The sequence below is a fragment of the Dendropsophus ebraccatus genome, chromosome 1 (genome assembly GCF_027789765.1).
Source record: "Dendropsophus ebraccatus isolate aDenEbr1 chromosome 1, aDenEbr1.pat, whole genome shotgun sequence".
In the NCBI taxonomy this organism is placed as follows: Eukaryota; Metazoa; Chordata; class Amphibia; order Anura; family Hylidae; genus Dendropsophus; species Dendropsophus ebraccatus.
In genome coordinates, this window is record NC_091454.1 from 214,746,307 (window position 1) to 214,762,023 (window position 15,717).

Genomic DNA, 15,717 nt, shown 5'->3' on the forward strand with positions numbered 1-15,717 from the left:
TCACACCTGTTGGCGGTTTTCCCTGCAGCATATCACCACTCAGGCAATTCCTGATAGGGTTTCCCTTTCTAAGTGTGACTTCCTTGCATGTAAAATATATCAGGATTTATGCATGACTTTAATCCTTAAGAACGCCAATGAAAACAGATCTGATACATGCACTGCAGCTTGTGTAAGACCAATCCTGGACCATGATGGAAGACCAGAGCATACTCCACATACTGTATCACCTTTCTCCCAATACTGCTGCTACATCTTGTCTCCACTCATCTAACCTCAATAACTGATCTAACCTCAATAGCACCACACTACTACAACCCCAATAACTGTAGAACACTATAAAAATGTAAAAAATCTAAACACCATGCAATGAATAATAAATCCGCTAGACCCATATTTTACTTACAATTAGAGATGAGCGAACCGGGCCAAGGGTCGGGTTTGTAGGAACCCTATCCATTGGCATTTGAATCACACTGTCTCTGAATTACTGTTACCCAGGGGGGACTCAGGCTGTTTCCACCTTCCCCACGGAACGGGAAGACAGCAGGATTAAAATGCTGATTGTTGGGGTTCGTATGAACCCGAACCTCAGCCCGGTTCACTCATTAATACTCACAATAGAACACAGAACATGTCTCAAATGTCGAAAGAGAGATATTTTATGTCAGAATATTTTTTCACTTTTGATGTCCATGTTTCCCATTATGTAGCACCCAGGGGTGCAACGTTGATAACTGTCCCCCTAAGAGTCTTAAGAGCTATGCAAAAAAGTCCATGGAGCCTCATTTATGAGTCTCGAAACACGGGACTAGCCAGATATGTCTCCAGGGAAGGACCCAGCCAAGGGATGGCTTCGGTACGGAGGCCAGCAAAACCACCATATTAAGTGGCCCTTTCAGTCAATATCCAACTCAATTTACCACTCTAAGGATGTGACAAGGGAAATACCAAAGCCAGGTATCTATCCACAGACAGCTGTTTCGGGGTGTTGCCACTCATCAGTGTGGAGTAGGATTCTGGCTAGGCCTAATAGACCACCGAGGTAAAATGATCACTGATCTCAGGTAGACCACCTAAAGAAGACATTGTAGGCTGCTAGTAAAAGTGTCCAACACAGTATAAACCTAGGTGCATTGCCCCCTGGGAAATACAAATATGCAAAAAGAGTCCATGGAGCCTCATTTAAAAGTCACGAAACACAGGACTAGCCAGATATCCATCCAGAGAAGGACCCGGCCAAGGGGTGGCTCTTGTAAGGAGACCACCAAAACCACCATATTAAGTGGCTCTCCAGGTCCTTCCCTAGAGGGATATCTGTCTAATCCCATGTTTTGAGATTCCTAAACGAGGACCCTTTTTGCATACATGCTCAGGATACTCCACTGATATCACCTAACATACATCCAAAATGGAGACACACTTTCTATATAAATAATTGCTCAATATAGAGCTCCTTCAATGCCTATGACCAACACAGTCTCAACAAAGTGCAAACAATCCTCCAAAACAAACAAGAGAGAGACCTTTTGTGTGATATATAAATCAAAATAGACTAAATTCTTATATAGTAATCCATACCTTTATTGTCTAAAATCATGTATAACAATGAAATCGCAGTAAAAATTCAGAGAACCACACATGGAAAACAACATCACAGGAAAAGCAGACTAGGGTAACCTCATGATAAAGGCTGCACAGTGCTGTAAACTACTAAGTATAGTCAAAACATCACGTTGATAGCAAAAAGTATTTATATTTTATCTCTTTCCAAAAAAGTAGTAAAGCTTCTGGGCCGGTATAAAGTATTCAACCAGCCATCTATAGTAAAGTGGCTAGTGCTATAGGGATAAATAAAGCAAAGTGCAGAGCATACCCATTCACAGTTTTACTGCTTGTCCTGGATGCCGCCAAGCCCCGACGTACGTTTCGTCTCCTTCATCAGGGGGTACTTAGTAGTTTACAGCACTGTGCAGCCTTTATCATGAGGTTACCCTAGTCAGTCTGCTTTTCCTGTGATGTTGTTTTCCATGTGTGGTTCTCTGAATTTTTACTGCGATTTCATTGTTATACATGATTTTAGACAATAAAGGTATGGATTACTATATAAGAATTTAGTCTATTTTGATTTATATATCACACAAAAGGTCTCTCTCTTGTTTGTTTTGGAGGATTGTTTGATATCACCTAACTACTACTATTTCATGTCCAAAATCAGAGCTAGTGTCAGTACCCAATGGACCAGGGCAAGTGCCGGGACCCCCTGCTCATGTGGGGCCCACTGACCTGGTGCTGCCCTTTAAGTATAAATGATGTGGCACTCTAAATGACAAAACAAGCAGCCATTGGCTCCCTACCAGTCTACCAATATGCCTGTGGCCAAATGGGGGTATAGGGGGACCTAACTATTGTATGGGGGCATAGGGAGACCAAACTATTGTATGGGGTACTAATGGTCCAAACTACTATATGGGGGAACAGATGGTCCTGATTACTGCATGAGGGCACAGTGGGAACCAACTACCATATGGGGGTAGAGGGGAGGCCTAATATTATATATATGAGGAGAAAGGAACTTTTTATTGCCTGACGGAAAACAAAAAAAATGGTATAACATTAGACTATATTCAATAACAGTATGGTGTTAACGTGAAGTATTTGTCAGTATGGTGTTCACGTTAAGTTTTTGTCCCTTGTATACTGGTGTTTTTAGTAACACAGGTCGTTTTCATACTGGATTGGCCAGCAACTAACCTGTTGCAATGTACAGTAGCAGAATAGTGCTGCAACCAACCAAATCCTCCTCATAATCATATTCCCCCGATATCACATCACTCCTACTGCATTCCCAGGATCATATTCCAGAGATACCACTTAAGACCTACATTACCCAAATCATACTCATATCAGCACACTACTATAATATCCCTATGACCATATAACATCAATACTACTACATACCCCTAATAACATTTAGTAGTATCATCTCCCTACTGCCACATACCCATAGTAATACTCATCAGTATCATCTCCCTACTGCCATATACCCATAGTAATACTCATCTGTATCATCTCCCTACTGCCACATACCCATAGTAATACTCATCAGTATCATCTCCCTACTGCCACATACCCATAGTAATACTCATCAGTATCCTCACTACTGCCACATACCCATAGTAATACTCATCAGTATCACCTCACTACTGCCACATACCCATAGTAATGCTCATCAGTATCACCTCACTACTGCTACATACCCATAGTAATACTCATCAGTATCCTCACTACTGCTACATACCCATAGTAATACTCATCAGTATCACCTCACTACTGCTACATACCCATAGTAATACTCATCAGTATCCTCACTACTGCTACATACCCATAGTAATACTCACCAGTATCATCTCCCTACTGCCACATACCCATAGTAATACTCATCAGTATCACCTCACTACTGCCACATACCCATAGTAATACTCATTAGTATCTTCTCACTACTGCCACATACCCATAGTAATACTCATCAGTATCCTCACTACTGCCACATACCCATAGTAATACTCATCAGTATCCTCACTACTGCCACATACCCATAGTAATACTCATCAGTATCACCTTATTACTGCCACATACCCATAGTAATACTCATCAGTATCCTTACTACTGCCACATACCCATAGTAATACTCATCAGTATCCTCACTACTGCCACATACCCATAGTAATACTCATTAGTATCACCTCACTACTGCTACATACCCATAGTAATACTCATCACTATCACCTCACTACTGCTACATACCCATAGTAATACTCATCAGTATCACCTCAGTACTGCCACATACCCATAGTAATACTCATCAGTATCACCTCACTACTGCTACATACCCATAGTAATACTCATCAGTATCACCTCACTACTGCTACATACCCATAGTAATACTCATCAGTATCCTCACTACTGCCACATACCCATAGTAATACTCATCAGTATCCTCACTACTGCTACATAACCATAGAAATACTCATCAGTATCACCTCACTACTGCTACATACCCATAGTAATACTCATCAGTATCCTCACTACTGCCACATACCCATAGTAATACTCATCAGTATCCTCACTACTGCTACATAACCATAGAAATACTCATCAGTATCACCTCACTACTGCTACATACCCATAGTAATACTCATCAGTATCCTCACTACTGCTACATACCCATAGTAATACTTATCAGTATCCTCACTACTGCCACATACCCATAGTAATACTCATCAGTATCCTCACTACTGCTACATAACCATAAAAATACTCATCAGTATCACCTCACTACTGCTACATACCCATAGTAATACTCATCAGTATCCTCACTACTGCTACATACCCATAGTAATACTCATCAGTATCACCTCACTACTGCTACATACCCATAGTAATACTCATCAGTATCCTCACTACTGCTACATACCCATAGTAATACTCATCAGTATCACCTCACTATTGCCACATACCCATAGTAATACTCACCAGTATCATCTCCCTACTGCCACATACCCATAGTAATACTCATTAGTATCTCCTCACTACTGCCACATACCCATAGTAATACTCATCAGTATCACCTCACTACCGCCACATACCCATAGTAATACTTATTGGGTATCACCTCACTACTGCCACATAACCTTAGTAATAGGCAGGTGCGTCACTTGACGCACCTGCCTTCACCTCCCTCCCCCGTACACATGCTGAAGTGAACCCTGAATAAAATGGACTATGTTTTCAGCAGATGGTGAGTGCTAGCTCTTTTTTCTATTTGGACTGGAATAACTACTATAATACTGCTCCTATATACAAGAATATAACTACTATAATACTGCTCCCTATATACAGGAATATAACTACTATAATACTGCACCTATATACAAGAATATAACTGCTATAATACTGCTCCTATATACAGGAATATAACTACTATAATACTGCTCCTATATACAGGAATATAACTACTATAATACTACTCCTATATACAGGAATATAACTACTATAATACTGCTCCTATATACAAGAATATAACTACTATAATACTGCTCCTACATACAAGAATATAACTACTATAATACTACTTTGTATACTTCCTAATCCTTCTTCTTACTGCTGTTTGAATAGTTTGTGTAGAATTGATGGGGCCTATAAGTTCTGACTGACATTGTATATTCTTGCAGTGACTAGATACCAGTATGGACATTTTTGTGACCTTCTCTGCAACATCTGAAGTATAGACACCTCGATCATGTGTGCATTACAAACTTATTCTCGTAACCCAAGAATACCTCTTAGATTGTTTTCAAAGTCTCTATGCTGGAGAGCTTGTTAGCTTGTACCCTATGTACAAGAACATACCCACTATAATATTATAGCAGATCATTCTAGGCTGCACTCAAAATCAAAAAGTGCACAGTTTTATTATTTTGAAACCCATTAACACAGTTTCCAACAGAGGCACAAAATAATAATGCAATGTACTGGAGTATACCTACTATGATACTGCCACAGAGCCAGGCAGCATTAAATATCCAAAAGTTTAAAGAGTTTCCAACTGAGGCACAAAATAATACCCAATGTATATAAATATAACACTGCCTGCTACATACAAGAATACAAATATTGTAAGGCTAGGTTCACACAACGTGTTTTTTGGCCGTTCGACGTCTATAACAGACGTTATTTAGCCTCAAAATGACGGACATCCAAAAAGACAGCCATCAGACGAGCAGTATTATAGCAGTTATATTCTAGCATATTCTATTCTTGTATATAGGAGCAGTATTATAGTAGTTATCCAACAGGGGAGACAAAGAAGCTTGCACTCACCAAAAACCGCTGCGGTATAAGTCCGTTTTATTTCGTCTTGATAGACAAGAGTGGGGAGGGGAAGTGAAAGCAGGGGCGTCCAGACTGGACGCCCCTGCTTTCACTTCCCCTCCCCACTCTTGTCTATTAAGACGAAATAAAACGGACTTATACCGCAGCGGTTTTTGGTGAGTGCAAGCTTCTTTGTCTCCCCTGTTGGATTACCTATACACTTTGTTACAGCTTTGCACCCCTATGCTGCACACCGTTAGCCTACTACCCTCACCGTACATGTCCTAGCTCGTGGGTACACATGACATGACATTGGACTTTGGTGCTAATTAGTGGAAGAAAATCACCTGGGCTCAGCGATGCAGTGCTCAATGATAGCTTTATTCTGTGATCCTTTAAAAGCAACGGATACAATACATCGGCTCTCACAGTCTCACGCCAACATGTTTCTGGTACGTCACATACCCTTAATCATGGCTAAGGTTAGAGCCATACAGGTGAATATAAATAGGTGGTCCGACTCCGCCCAGAAGCGTGATGCCATCACGCTTCTGGGCGGAGTCGGACCACCTATTTATACTCACCTGTATGGCTCTAACCTTAGCCATGATTAAGGGTATGTGACGTACCAGAAACATGTTGGCGTGAGACTGTGAGAGCCGATGTATTGTATCCGTTGCTTTTAAAGGATCACAGAATAAAGCTATCATTGAGCACTGCATCGCTGAGCCCAGGTGATTTTCTTCCACTAATTGCTACACGCTGTTGGAGCGGGGGCTCGTGCGGAGCAGCTAGACTCTAGGTGCTGAGCCGGCCACACACATTGACTGCACTTTGGTGCTAACTCAGATCTTCTTCCCTAGTTGGATTATAGTAATTATATTCTTGTATATAGGAGCAGTATTATAGTAGTTATATCCCTGTATATAGGAGCAGTATTATAGTAGTTATATTCGTGTATATAGGGCTAGTATTATAGTAGTTATATTCTTGTATATAGGAGCAGTATTATAGTAGTTATATTCTTGTATATAGGAGCAGTATTATAGTAGTTATATTCTTGTATATAGGAGCAGTATTATAGTAGTTATATTCCTGTATATAGGAGCAGTATTATAGTAGTTATATTCTTGTATATAGGAGCAGTATTATAGTAGTTATATTCTTGTATATAGGAGCAGTATTATAGTAGTTATATTCTTGTATATAGGGAGCAGTATTATAGTAGTTATATTCGTGTATATAGGGCTAGTATTATAGTAGTTATATTCTTGTATATAGGAGCAGTATTATAGTAGTTATATTCTTGTATATAGGAGCAGTATTATAGTAGTTATATTCTTGTATATAGGAGCAGTATTATAGCAGTTATATTCTTGTATATAGGAGCAATATTATAGTAGTTATGCGGTTCAGGGAAGAAACAGAGTGCTGCACCTCACACCTATGGCTGATACTAGTGCCGCTAGGCTAAATAAAAAACACATCAGAATTTTGTGTATGAATTGATCAAGCCATACTGCCCCATGTACCTCGTGCCGGTATCTGATACACATGGGTCCCTACACTAAGTCCACACCGTGCCAGTCAGTGGCCACCAACCCAGCAGGCGCGCGCAGCCAGGGAACGGGGGCCATGGGACGGCCCTGCGACCCCCATGCCACAGGACCAGACCCAAAAACACCACACCAGAACCCGGCCAGCACCGCCGGCGGAGAAGGTCGCCCCCAAGCAGCACAAGTCTGGATAAGGCATTACACTCACCATAGCTGCAGCAAACAGAATGGGAAAAAACAGGAGGGATTAAAACCATGTGCACTCAGGTGTCTCCTGCTAATTGCGGTCATGTGGGTCTCACCAGGAGGCCGGGTTCTGGTGTGGTGTTTTTGGGTCTGGTCCTGTGGCATGGGGGTCGCAGGGCCGTCCCATGGCCCCCGTTCCCTGACTGTGCACGCCTGCGGGGTTGGTGGCCACTGACTGGCACGGTGTGGACTTAGTGTAGGGACCCATGTGTATCAGATACCGGCACGAGGGACATGGGGCAGTATGGCTTGATCAATTCATACACTAAATTCTGATGTGTTTTTTATTTAGCCTAGCGGCATTAGTATCAGCCATAGGTGTGAGGTGCAGCACTCTGTTTCTTCCCTGAACCGCATTATAGTAGTTATATTCTTGTATATAGGAGCAGTATTATAGTAGTTATATTCTTGTATATAGGAGCAGTATTATAGTAGTTATATTCCTGTATATAGGAGCAGTATTATAGTAGTTATATTCTTGTATATAGGGGCAGTATTATAGTAGTTATATTCCTGTATATAGGAGCAGTATTATAGTAGTTATATTCTTGTATATAGGAGCAGTATTATAGTAGTTATATTCCTGTATATAGGAGCAGTATTATAGTAGTTATATTCTTGTACACAGGGGCAGTATTATAGTAGTTATATTCTTGTATATAGGAGCAGTATTATAGTAGTTATATTCCTGTATATAGGAGCAGTATTATAGTAGTTATATTCTTGTATATAGGGAGCAGTATTATAGTAGTTATAGTCTTGTATATAGGTGCAGTATTGCCCATATATATCTGTCTTAAGATAAAAATAAAGGAGACTAGATGGGCCAGATGGTCCTTTTCTGATGGCAATGCTATGTCTTTGATGGTAATGTCAAGTATAAGAGGAGGTTAAAATCAGACCGATGATATAAAAGTACTGTATGTAATACATTTGTTAATATAACTAGAAAGGAGCGAGGTGGTTGCAGTACGGAAGGGCTTGCATGCTGCTTTTTGACCTTTGTAGACATGTTTATGTAGCATTTTGTGCAGTTGGTGCCTTTTATTCATACAGTATACAAATGGTATTACCCTTAGCCCCCCACCCCCTCCATCGAATGAACTGAACCAAGAATAAGAGAAGCAGCAGTGAGTACGATGAAGGAAAAGCCTGTGGAGGAAGCATCCATCAAAGAGAAAGCTGACTGCGAACCAATACTGCACAGCTCAGCAAAGTACCAAATGCAGTTTGCTTTATTTTTTAATTTAGTTCTGCTCACTGAAGCAGCTGCAATGCAATTCTCAGGATCTACAGTAAATGAACACATTCAGCTTATGCAACAACCGTACCCTGCTGCCGGTCTCTTAACAAAACACCAGACAATGCCACAAATTGGGTCTTCATCAAAGACGCCACCATAGATCGCCCCTTACTGCACATAACCAGGGCACCCACAAAGGTGCCCATCAGGAACTGCAAAGCCTTCAGTCCTCTACTGACAAGGTCCAGGGGTATCATAAGATATCCATGGGGTCCCTTCTTGCTGCCACCGGGGCACATAGATTTGCCTTGTTACAGGGTGAGGTTTAATCTGAAGTAAACATATGAATAATAGATATCAGATGGAGATATCATGACCTGATGCACAGTGGGCCCAGTTTGCAATATTAGGCTATGTTCAAACAATGTACTGGATATTGGTTTTCATTTAAAACAACGGTCGTTGTTAGATACTCAAAACAACAGCCGTTGTTTTAAATGAAAACTGCACTAAAGTCTATGGACAACGGCTGGAAATAATTGACACGATCATCATTTTCATAAAAAGTACGATGTGTGAACATAGCCTTATACTAGATTGGACACCATTGTACAGACAGCACCGTTTGGCCAGGCTCCTTTTGGACAGCCTTCGACTGTCCAAAAGGAACCTGGCCAAACGGTGCTGTCTGTACAATGGTGTCCTTCTAGTCCAATAGCATAGAGCCAACACTGTGATATGATGGTGGGATGAGGAGCTTACAGTACCATGCCCACTAGTCTATACAGCTATAAGTTGTAGTTAGGTCTGCCATCTTCTGCTGGGTAGTAAGGGGGTCCTGATGGCTGTCATTACTCTATTGAAGGGGTTGTCCGAGATTAGATCAGCTTTTGTTCCAGAAATTGCACCTCTCTTGTTCATCAGCTGTGTCGCCTAACGCAGCTCAGCCCCATTCAAGCATAGGCTCAGTGAAAGGTTAATGGACCATATAACTTGGCTGTCACATTCGGAAATTGGGGCCTAAATATAGGGCTCTTTCATCCCTTCTCGTCTTTTCCGGATGTCTACTTATCTGACACCACAGAGACCCCAATTGTTACTGATCTCAGAGGCCAGCTGGTGGAGTGATAGGGTGGTGAATAAATCATACATAAGAGGGGATGGGGGGGGGGGGGGTCCTATATTGATATGGGACCACAATATAGATTGGTTCATATGCTAAAATGTGTCTATACTAGTATATTACAAGGACTTGACATAAGGCTCCAGCACCTTTACTGGGCCAAAGATGATCAATGCTTTACTCCACAGCCTCCAACCTTGTGGCATAATAGTCAAATATAAACTAGGGTGACAATGCAAGAAAGGGGTACTTATATTTATATATATACTTATATTTAAAATCTCCAGTCTTCGAGTACTTATCAGCTGCTGTATGTCCTGCAGGAAGTGGTGTATTCTTTCCAGTCTGACACAGTGCTTTCTGCTGCCACATCTGTCCATGTCAGGAACCGTCCAGAGTCGGGAGAGGTTTTCTTTGGGGATTTGCTGCTGCTCTGGACAGTTCCTGACATGGACAGAGGTGGCAGCAGAGAGCACTGTGTCAGACTGGAGAAAATACACCACTTCCTGCAGGACATACAGCAGCTGGTCAGTACTAGAATACTGGAGATTTTTAAATAGAAGCAAATTACAAATCTGTACAACTTTCTAACACCTGTGTATTTAAATGGAAATACAATCCAATTCCAGATAAAGGTTTAGTGGCTCTAGTGTATATTGCACATCATTTTGTCATGTTCCACTTATCATGGTTCCACATCATAGATTGCACTCATCCAGTAGTGTTACTATTATTCATATGTTATATCACAGGACAGGATACATATATATGCCTCGTTTCCTGATCTCACAACAACAGCCATGAATAAGCACATAGGGGGAGATTTATCAAACATGGTGTAAAGTGAAACTGGCTCAGTTGCCCCTAACAACCAATCAGATTCCACCTTTCATTCCTCACAGACTCTTTGGAAAATGAAAGGTGGAATCTGATTGGTTTCTAGGGGCAAATGAGCCAGTTCCACTTTACACCATGTTTGATAAATCTCCCCCTTAAAATGTACGAAACCCGCCGGAGTATTACAAGTGATCCAGTACAGTATTGTGGGCAGTCACCAGGATATAAGCAACTGTGGTCTACACTCACTCATATGTAATAATGGTCGTCCCACCACCATAGTGATTGACATCAGGAGGTTAGTAGTTCTGGTCAACTCATGTTGGGATGTATAAGTAGTGACAAAATCTTCTGAAGCAGCACCAGGAAGAAGCTTCAGTCATGGATTGTTGGAGTATGGCTCCTCTCCAATAACTGAAGCTTTTCCTACCAAAGAATCGGTATTATTTCTTCGGCGAGTAGTACGCAGTGAACGCTCTGTGTAGGGGCGCATGCATATGTATACTGAGGAGTGTCACATGGCATCTCTTGCATCAGATCAGCTGTCAATGCAGTCAGCAGTCTCTGGGTTCTTGATGGAGCACAATATATACTTTCAGGAGAAGTTGTTAAGCGTGGAACTTATTTAACATTATGACATGACGGTGAATTGCGGCTCCTCTTGCCACTGCAACTGTTTACATGTGTCAGATAAACTGACAGGAGTGCAAATCGGCCTATTCCACATGAGCAACTTGCCACACAGGATACAGCAGCAAATCAGACAAGCTTCATCAAAGAAACAGTTGTTAAAAAAATATAAGCTCTGTATTCTGGGATTGGTAAACAAGGGTTAAAGTGGTCCTCCAGTATAGAAAAACCCATTTTCATATACCCGATTTGGGAATTCTAAGTTTGTATAGAAGGGTTCAGGATCCACATCACTTGGCCATGGTGGAGAGTGGTTACAAAGTTTGTCTCTCGCAGTGGAGGAGCTGTCCTGTCCTGCATTACACAGACAACCCACTGCTTTGAGAATTAGAACTGTGTAATGCTTAATTTGTCCAGTGGTGGCGCTGTTGGGAAATTGAGCGCTTACTGCCAGATTAAACCACAGATCACACCTGATCGCTTGAGTTTCCACAGTGGGGACACTTTATGATCAGCCTGTTGTCAAGAGAGCTTTCTAGCAAGTAGGGATTGAGAAACCCTTTGAAAACCTAAGCCTATACAATAAGAAAATATATCAGAATACATGCCCACCTAGCACTCTAAAAGCCTAGTCATTCATGTCTCCCCACCAATGTGATTGTTTCCTTACATAAATGCTTTCCATAACCCGTGGGCAAGGAAAGTGTCTACTCCTTCTTTGTTGGACCTTACTCCTACCCCAGTGGCGTATACCATAGGGCAGGAGTAAACCTATCTTAAGACATGGTAAACCTATCTTAAGACATGTTATAGCTTATCCATGTATTGAATTAGGAGTCAGCAATTCAGATCTGGATCCTAATTGCTCTGAGACTATAGTATCACATGAATCCCCTCAGGAAGAGTATGAGTCGTCGTATCAGATGAATATCTAGAGAACAGCCATGATGGTGAATATTGATCCTACTGCTACAGAGGAAATATCCTCAGATGTCATGTGTGTGTGTGTGATCAAAGTGAGATGCCCCCTTCTAATATATATCCATGTTCATCTTACATGTCCTGTAATAGACCCCACTAATGAAAAAAGGGACCTGGTCAATGAAGACAGCCAGCAAAGACTTGGTTGTTGGGCCAGCCAAGTATTAGGACCAAGACTTGGTCAACAGGATCTTGGGGGCTACTGATAACCAAATAAAAATATCTAGGCCAAATTAATTTGAAGGACTGTCGAGGCTAACTATACGACCTTTGAATATTGGGACCAACCACTGGCCAACATAAGTTTGGCGCCAAAAGATGTCTATTCAATGTTAGTGCCTCTTGTTGGGTGATTGAACCTTGTATAAACCATTTGTTTGATCTTTGGACCTGGCGCGGGAGAACAGAAATTTTGGAATTAGCCATTGGTTGAACCAATTTTATAATCAACTGGTTACAGATGAATTTTTAGGCCGTCAACTAGTTGGATGAGTCTTGGGGCAAACTGCATGAATTCAACTTTTAACCAAGCTTTGATTGGTTAAGACTTCTACCTAACCCTAAGTGGGTGGCCCGATAGATCAGGAATCCAGGTGGGCCCAGTTATATTGCTTATAAAAGCCAGAACATATGCTTGGCTGGGCTTCATATGCTTAAACACAACCCATACTGTAACACTGGTATCTACCATTATGGTTGCTTCACCATTGAACACATCCTGTATGGCTCCATTTCATGTTTTTTTAGTGTTAGATTTTTCTGGTTTCTAGTCTCTGTAACCGGACTTCACCAAAATTCCTATGAAGTGGTATGCCAAGATGTCCTCATAGTGGGGAGCTAGGCCTGCTCGACCACTTTGAAGCCTGTATTTTCCCATAGATTTGTTCAAGGCAGAGTCTAGGGTATAGTGCATGTGCCCTCTTGATGCTCATGACTGGTGGAGGGTGGAGCTCACTCTGTACATACAGAATAGGGATCTGGGTATTTAGTGGGCATACATTTATAAGGGTATCTGCTGGATGACCCATAATATTGGGCACTGCCCTAGTGACTGATCCTATCCTGGAGGAAATGTGTGTTCTTTTCCATGTAAAGCATTTGAGCATAATGTAGAAGTAAACATGTCATATACAAGGAAACATCATGTACAAGGAAAAGGAAATAAAGCATGATTTTCCCTGCCGTCCCTAGATTGCCAGCTCTACAGACGAGCTGATGGAGATACACGGCGATTGTGGTCCTGTATTACCCACACTGTATTAACCCCATGACAGCAGTTAGGCACCTTCCCCCATCAGCACTCTGGGCTATGTTCTCGCAGCCTTATGGCATGTCTGCAGCAAAGCTCCCCAGCGCTGACCATTATCTGCTCCTATCTCACTTCCCCAGGAAAACAGCCTGAAGGGTGGATTTCTCTAGACGTCACATACATCAACATTTAGACCCCCAATATGACATCAGTTAATATAGGAAAGGCCAGCTGATTTAATATTGACATAGATGATGCTAGTAGAGAGATATTATGCCTATACAACCATCCATGTATATTACATACATTATGTGGCTTGGATAAATCCCATATATTTGGCCAGGTACTATGCAGGTATACACGATCCACATGACAAGCACTGCGTCTACACTCCAGTGTACACCTATATGTATGTAGAGCACAGGTATGACCAGGAGGACTGCACCTTGCACACTGCAGTGGATACATATGCACTGTACGCCATGAAATGCATGAGAAGCATACAACCATACACACAGCTTTACCAGGGCTATGTTTACCATGAACCCCGTCAGCTGGTAAACCTCAGGGATATGTGCATAGAATGCAGCATTATCAGGCGGATTTATTAATGGAGCATTGCACTGCAGTGCTATATATAGCACCATACATGTTCTATATATGCTGTGCCCAGCACTCATAGATAACCAAACATATGCACTGAACCATGGGGACAGTGACACGGTACTGGCACATTTATTACATTGCCCAGACAGTATATGTGTCTATATACACACTGTACAGGTCCTGGACACATCAGCTAGATGTACTGCTAGTGTATATAGATACCTGTACATATATACATAGATACACATAGTCCATAGGATCATACTGTATGAGGGCAGGTAGATGGATGGATAGATAGATAGATAGATAGATAGATAGATAGATAGATAGATAGATAGGTGATAGATAGATAGATAGATAGATAGATAGGAGATAGATAGATAGATAGATAGATAGATAGATAGATAGATAGATAGAATGCCAGATACATTTCCTGGAGGTGAAGCATAATACTGTACATTGCTGTAGCCACATACCATATACAGGAAGGCTAATAGTCACATTCTATAGATCCCTACACACAGGTACAACATACAGGACACAGCATATATAGGTACACACAGATATATAGGATAGACTTGTATGACACTACAGACCCATAGACATACATGCACATATATATGTGGACACACATATACCGCCTGTAGATGGATTTGTCTATATCAATGGTTCATGTAAATCAGTATAAATACAACCAACCATTACGGCATGGAGACGTGTTTAACCCTTACAGTGCACCATGGCCTATTTCACCCCAATGCCAATAATTAAAAGGATATGGCCATTCGGTGATTTTTTTGGCGTATTTCCTCACCACGTTGTCTTCGCTGAAGAGGAAGAGGGAACGGTTGACGGTTAAGCAGCTCTGCCGTACTGGGATTGGGTTGTACAGCGCCATAGTTCGGGCCCTCTGTGCCATTGACTGTTTGTAGATCCGCTGGGCCCCCGGGGGCCCACCTTGTCGACTTCCACGACCTGCGACTCCCCCACCACGGGCCGGCACCTCGTCCCCGAAGCGAGCCCCCATGATGTCGGGGACAAAGTCCGCGGGTTACCGGAAAGCGAGGAGCAAGGAAAAGATGTAGGAAAAGAAGAGGTAAGGACGCTGCAAAGCATCACATCTCATCCAGACAGGCAGCGTCCCAGATACGACTGCACACTCCTCAGGTATCTCCTCAGACAGGTGCTCATATAGAAAATACAGGAATATACTGAGAGGAGCTCTCAACTTAACAGTAGTATACACAGCAGGCAGAAGACACGTACGCCCATTAACAAGTCCTATATATGTATACTATTCTATACAGGGTCTTCATGCATGAAAGTCCAGGTCGCAGGCAACAAATGGAGAGAGATATGTGGAGAGGTAACG

At 41.8% G+C, this 15,717-nt stretch overlaps 1 protein-coding gene across 3 annotated transcripts in view; it reads right to left on the reverse strand.

The window, feature by feature from the left end:
* Nucleotides 1-15,258, reverse strand: part of CACNA1A (calcium voltage-gated channel subunit alpha1 A) — a 178,070-nt gene extending 162,812 nt beyond the window's left edge. For all 3 annotated transcript variants that reach the window (XM_069947847.1, XM_069947839.1, XM_069947855.1), the window contains exon 1: nt 15,125-15,258. In XM_069947847.1, the coding sequence (XP_069803948.1) occupies nt 15,125-15,243 (119 nt within the window). In that variant the 5' untranslated portion in view covers nt 15,244-15,258. The remainder of the gene's footprint in view (nt 1-15,124) is intronic.
* Between the last annotated feature and the right edge of the window lie 459 nt (nt 15,259-15,717).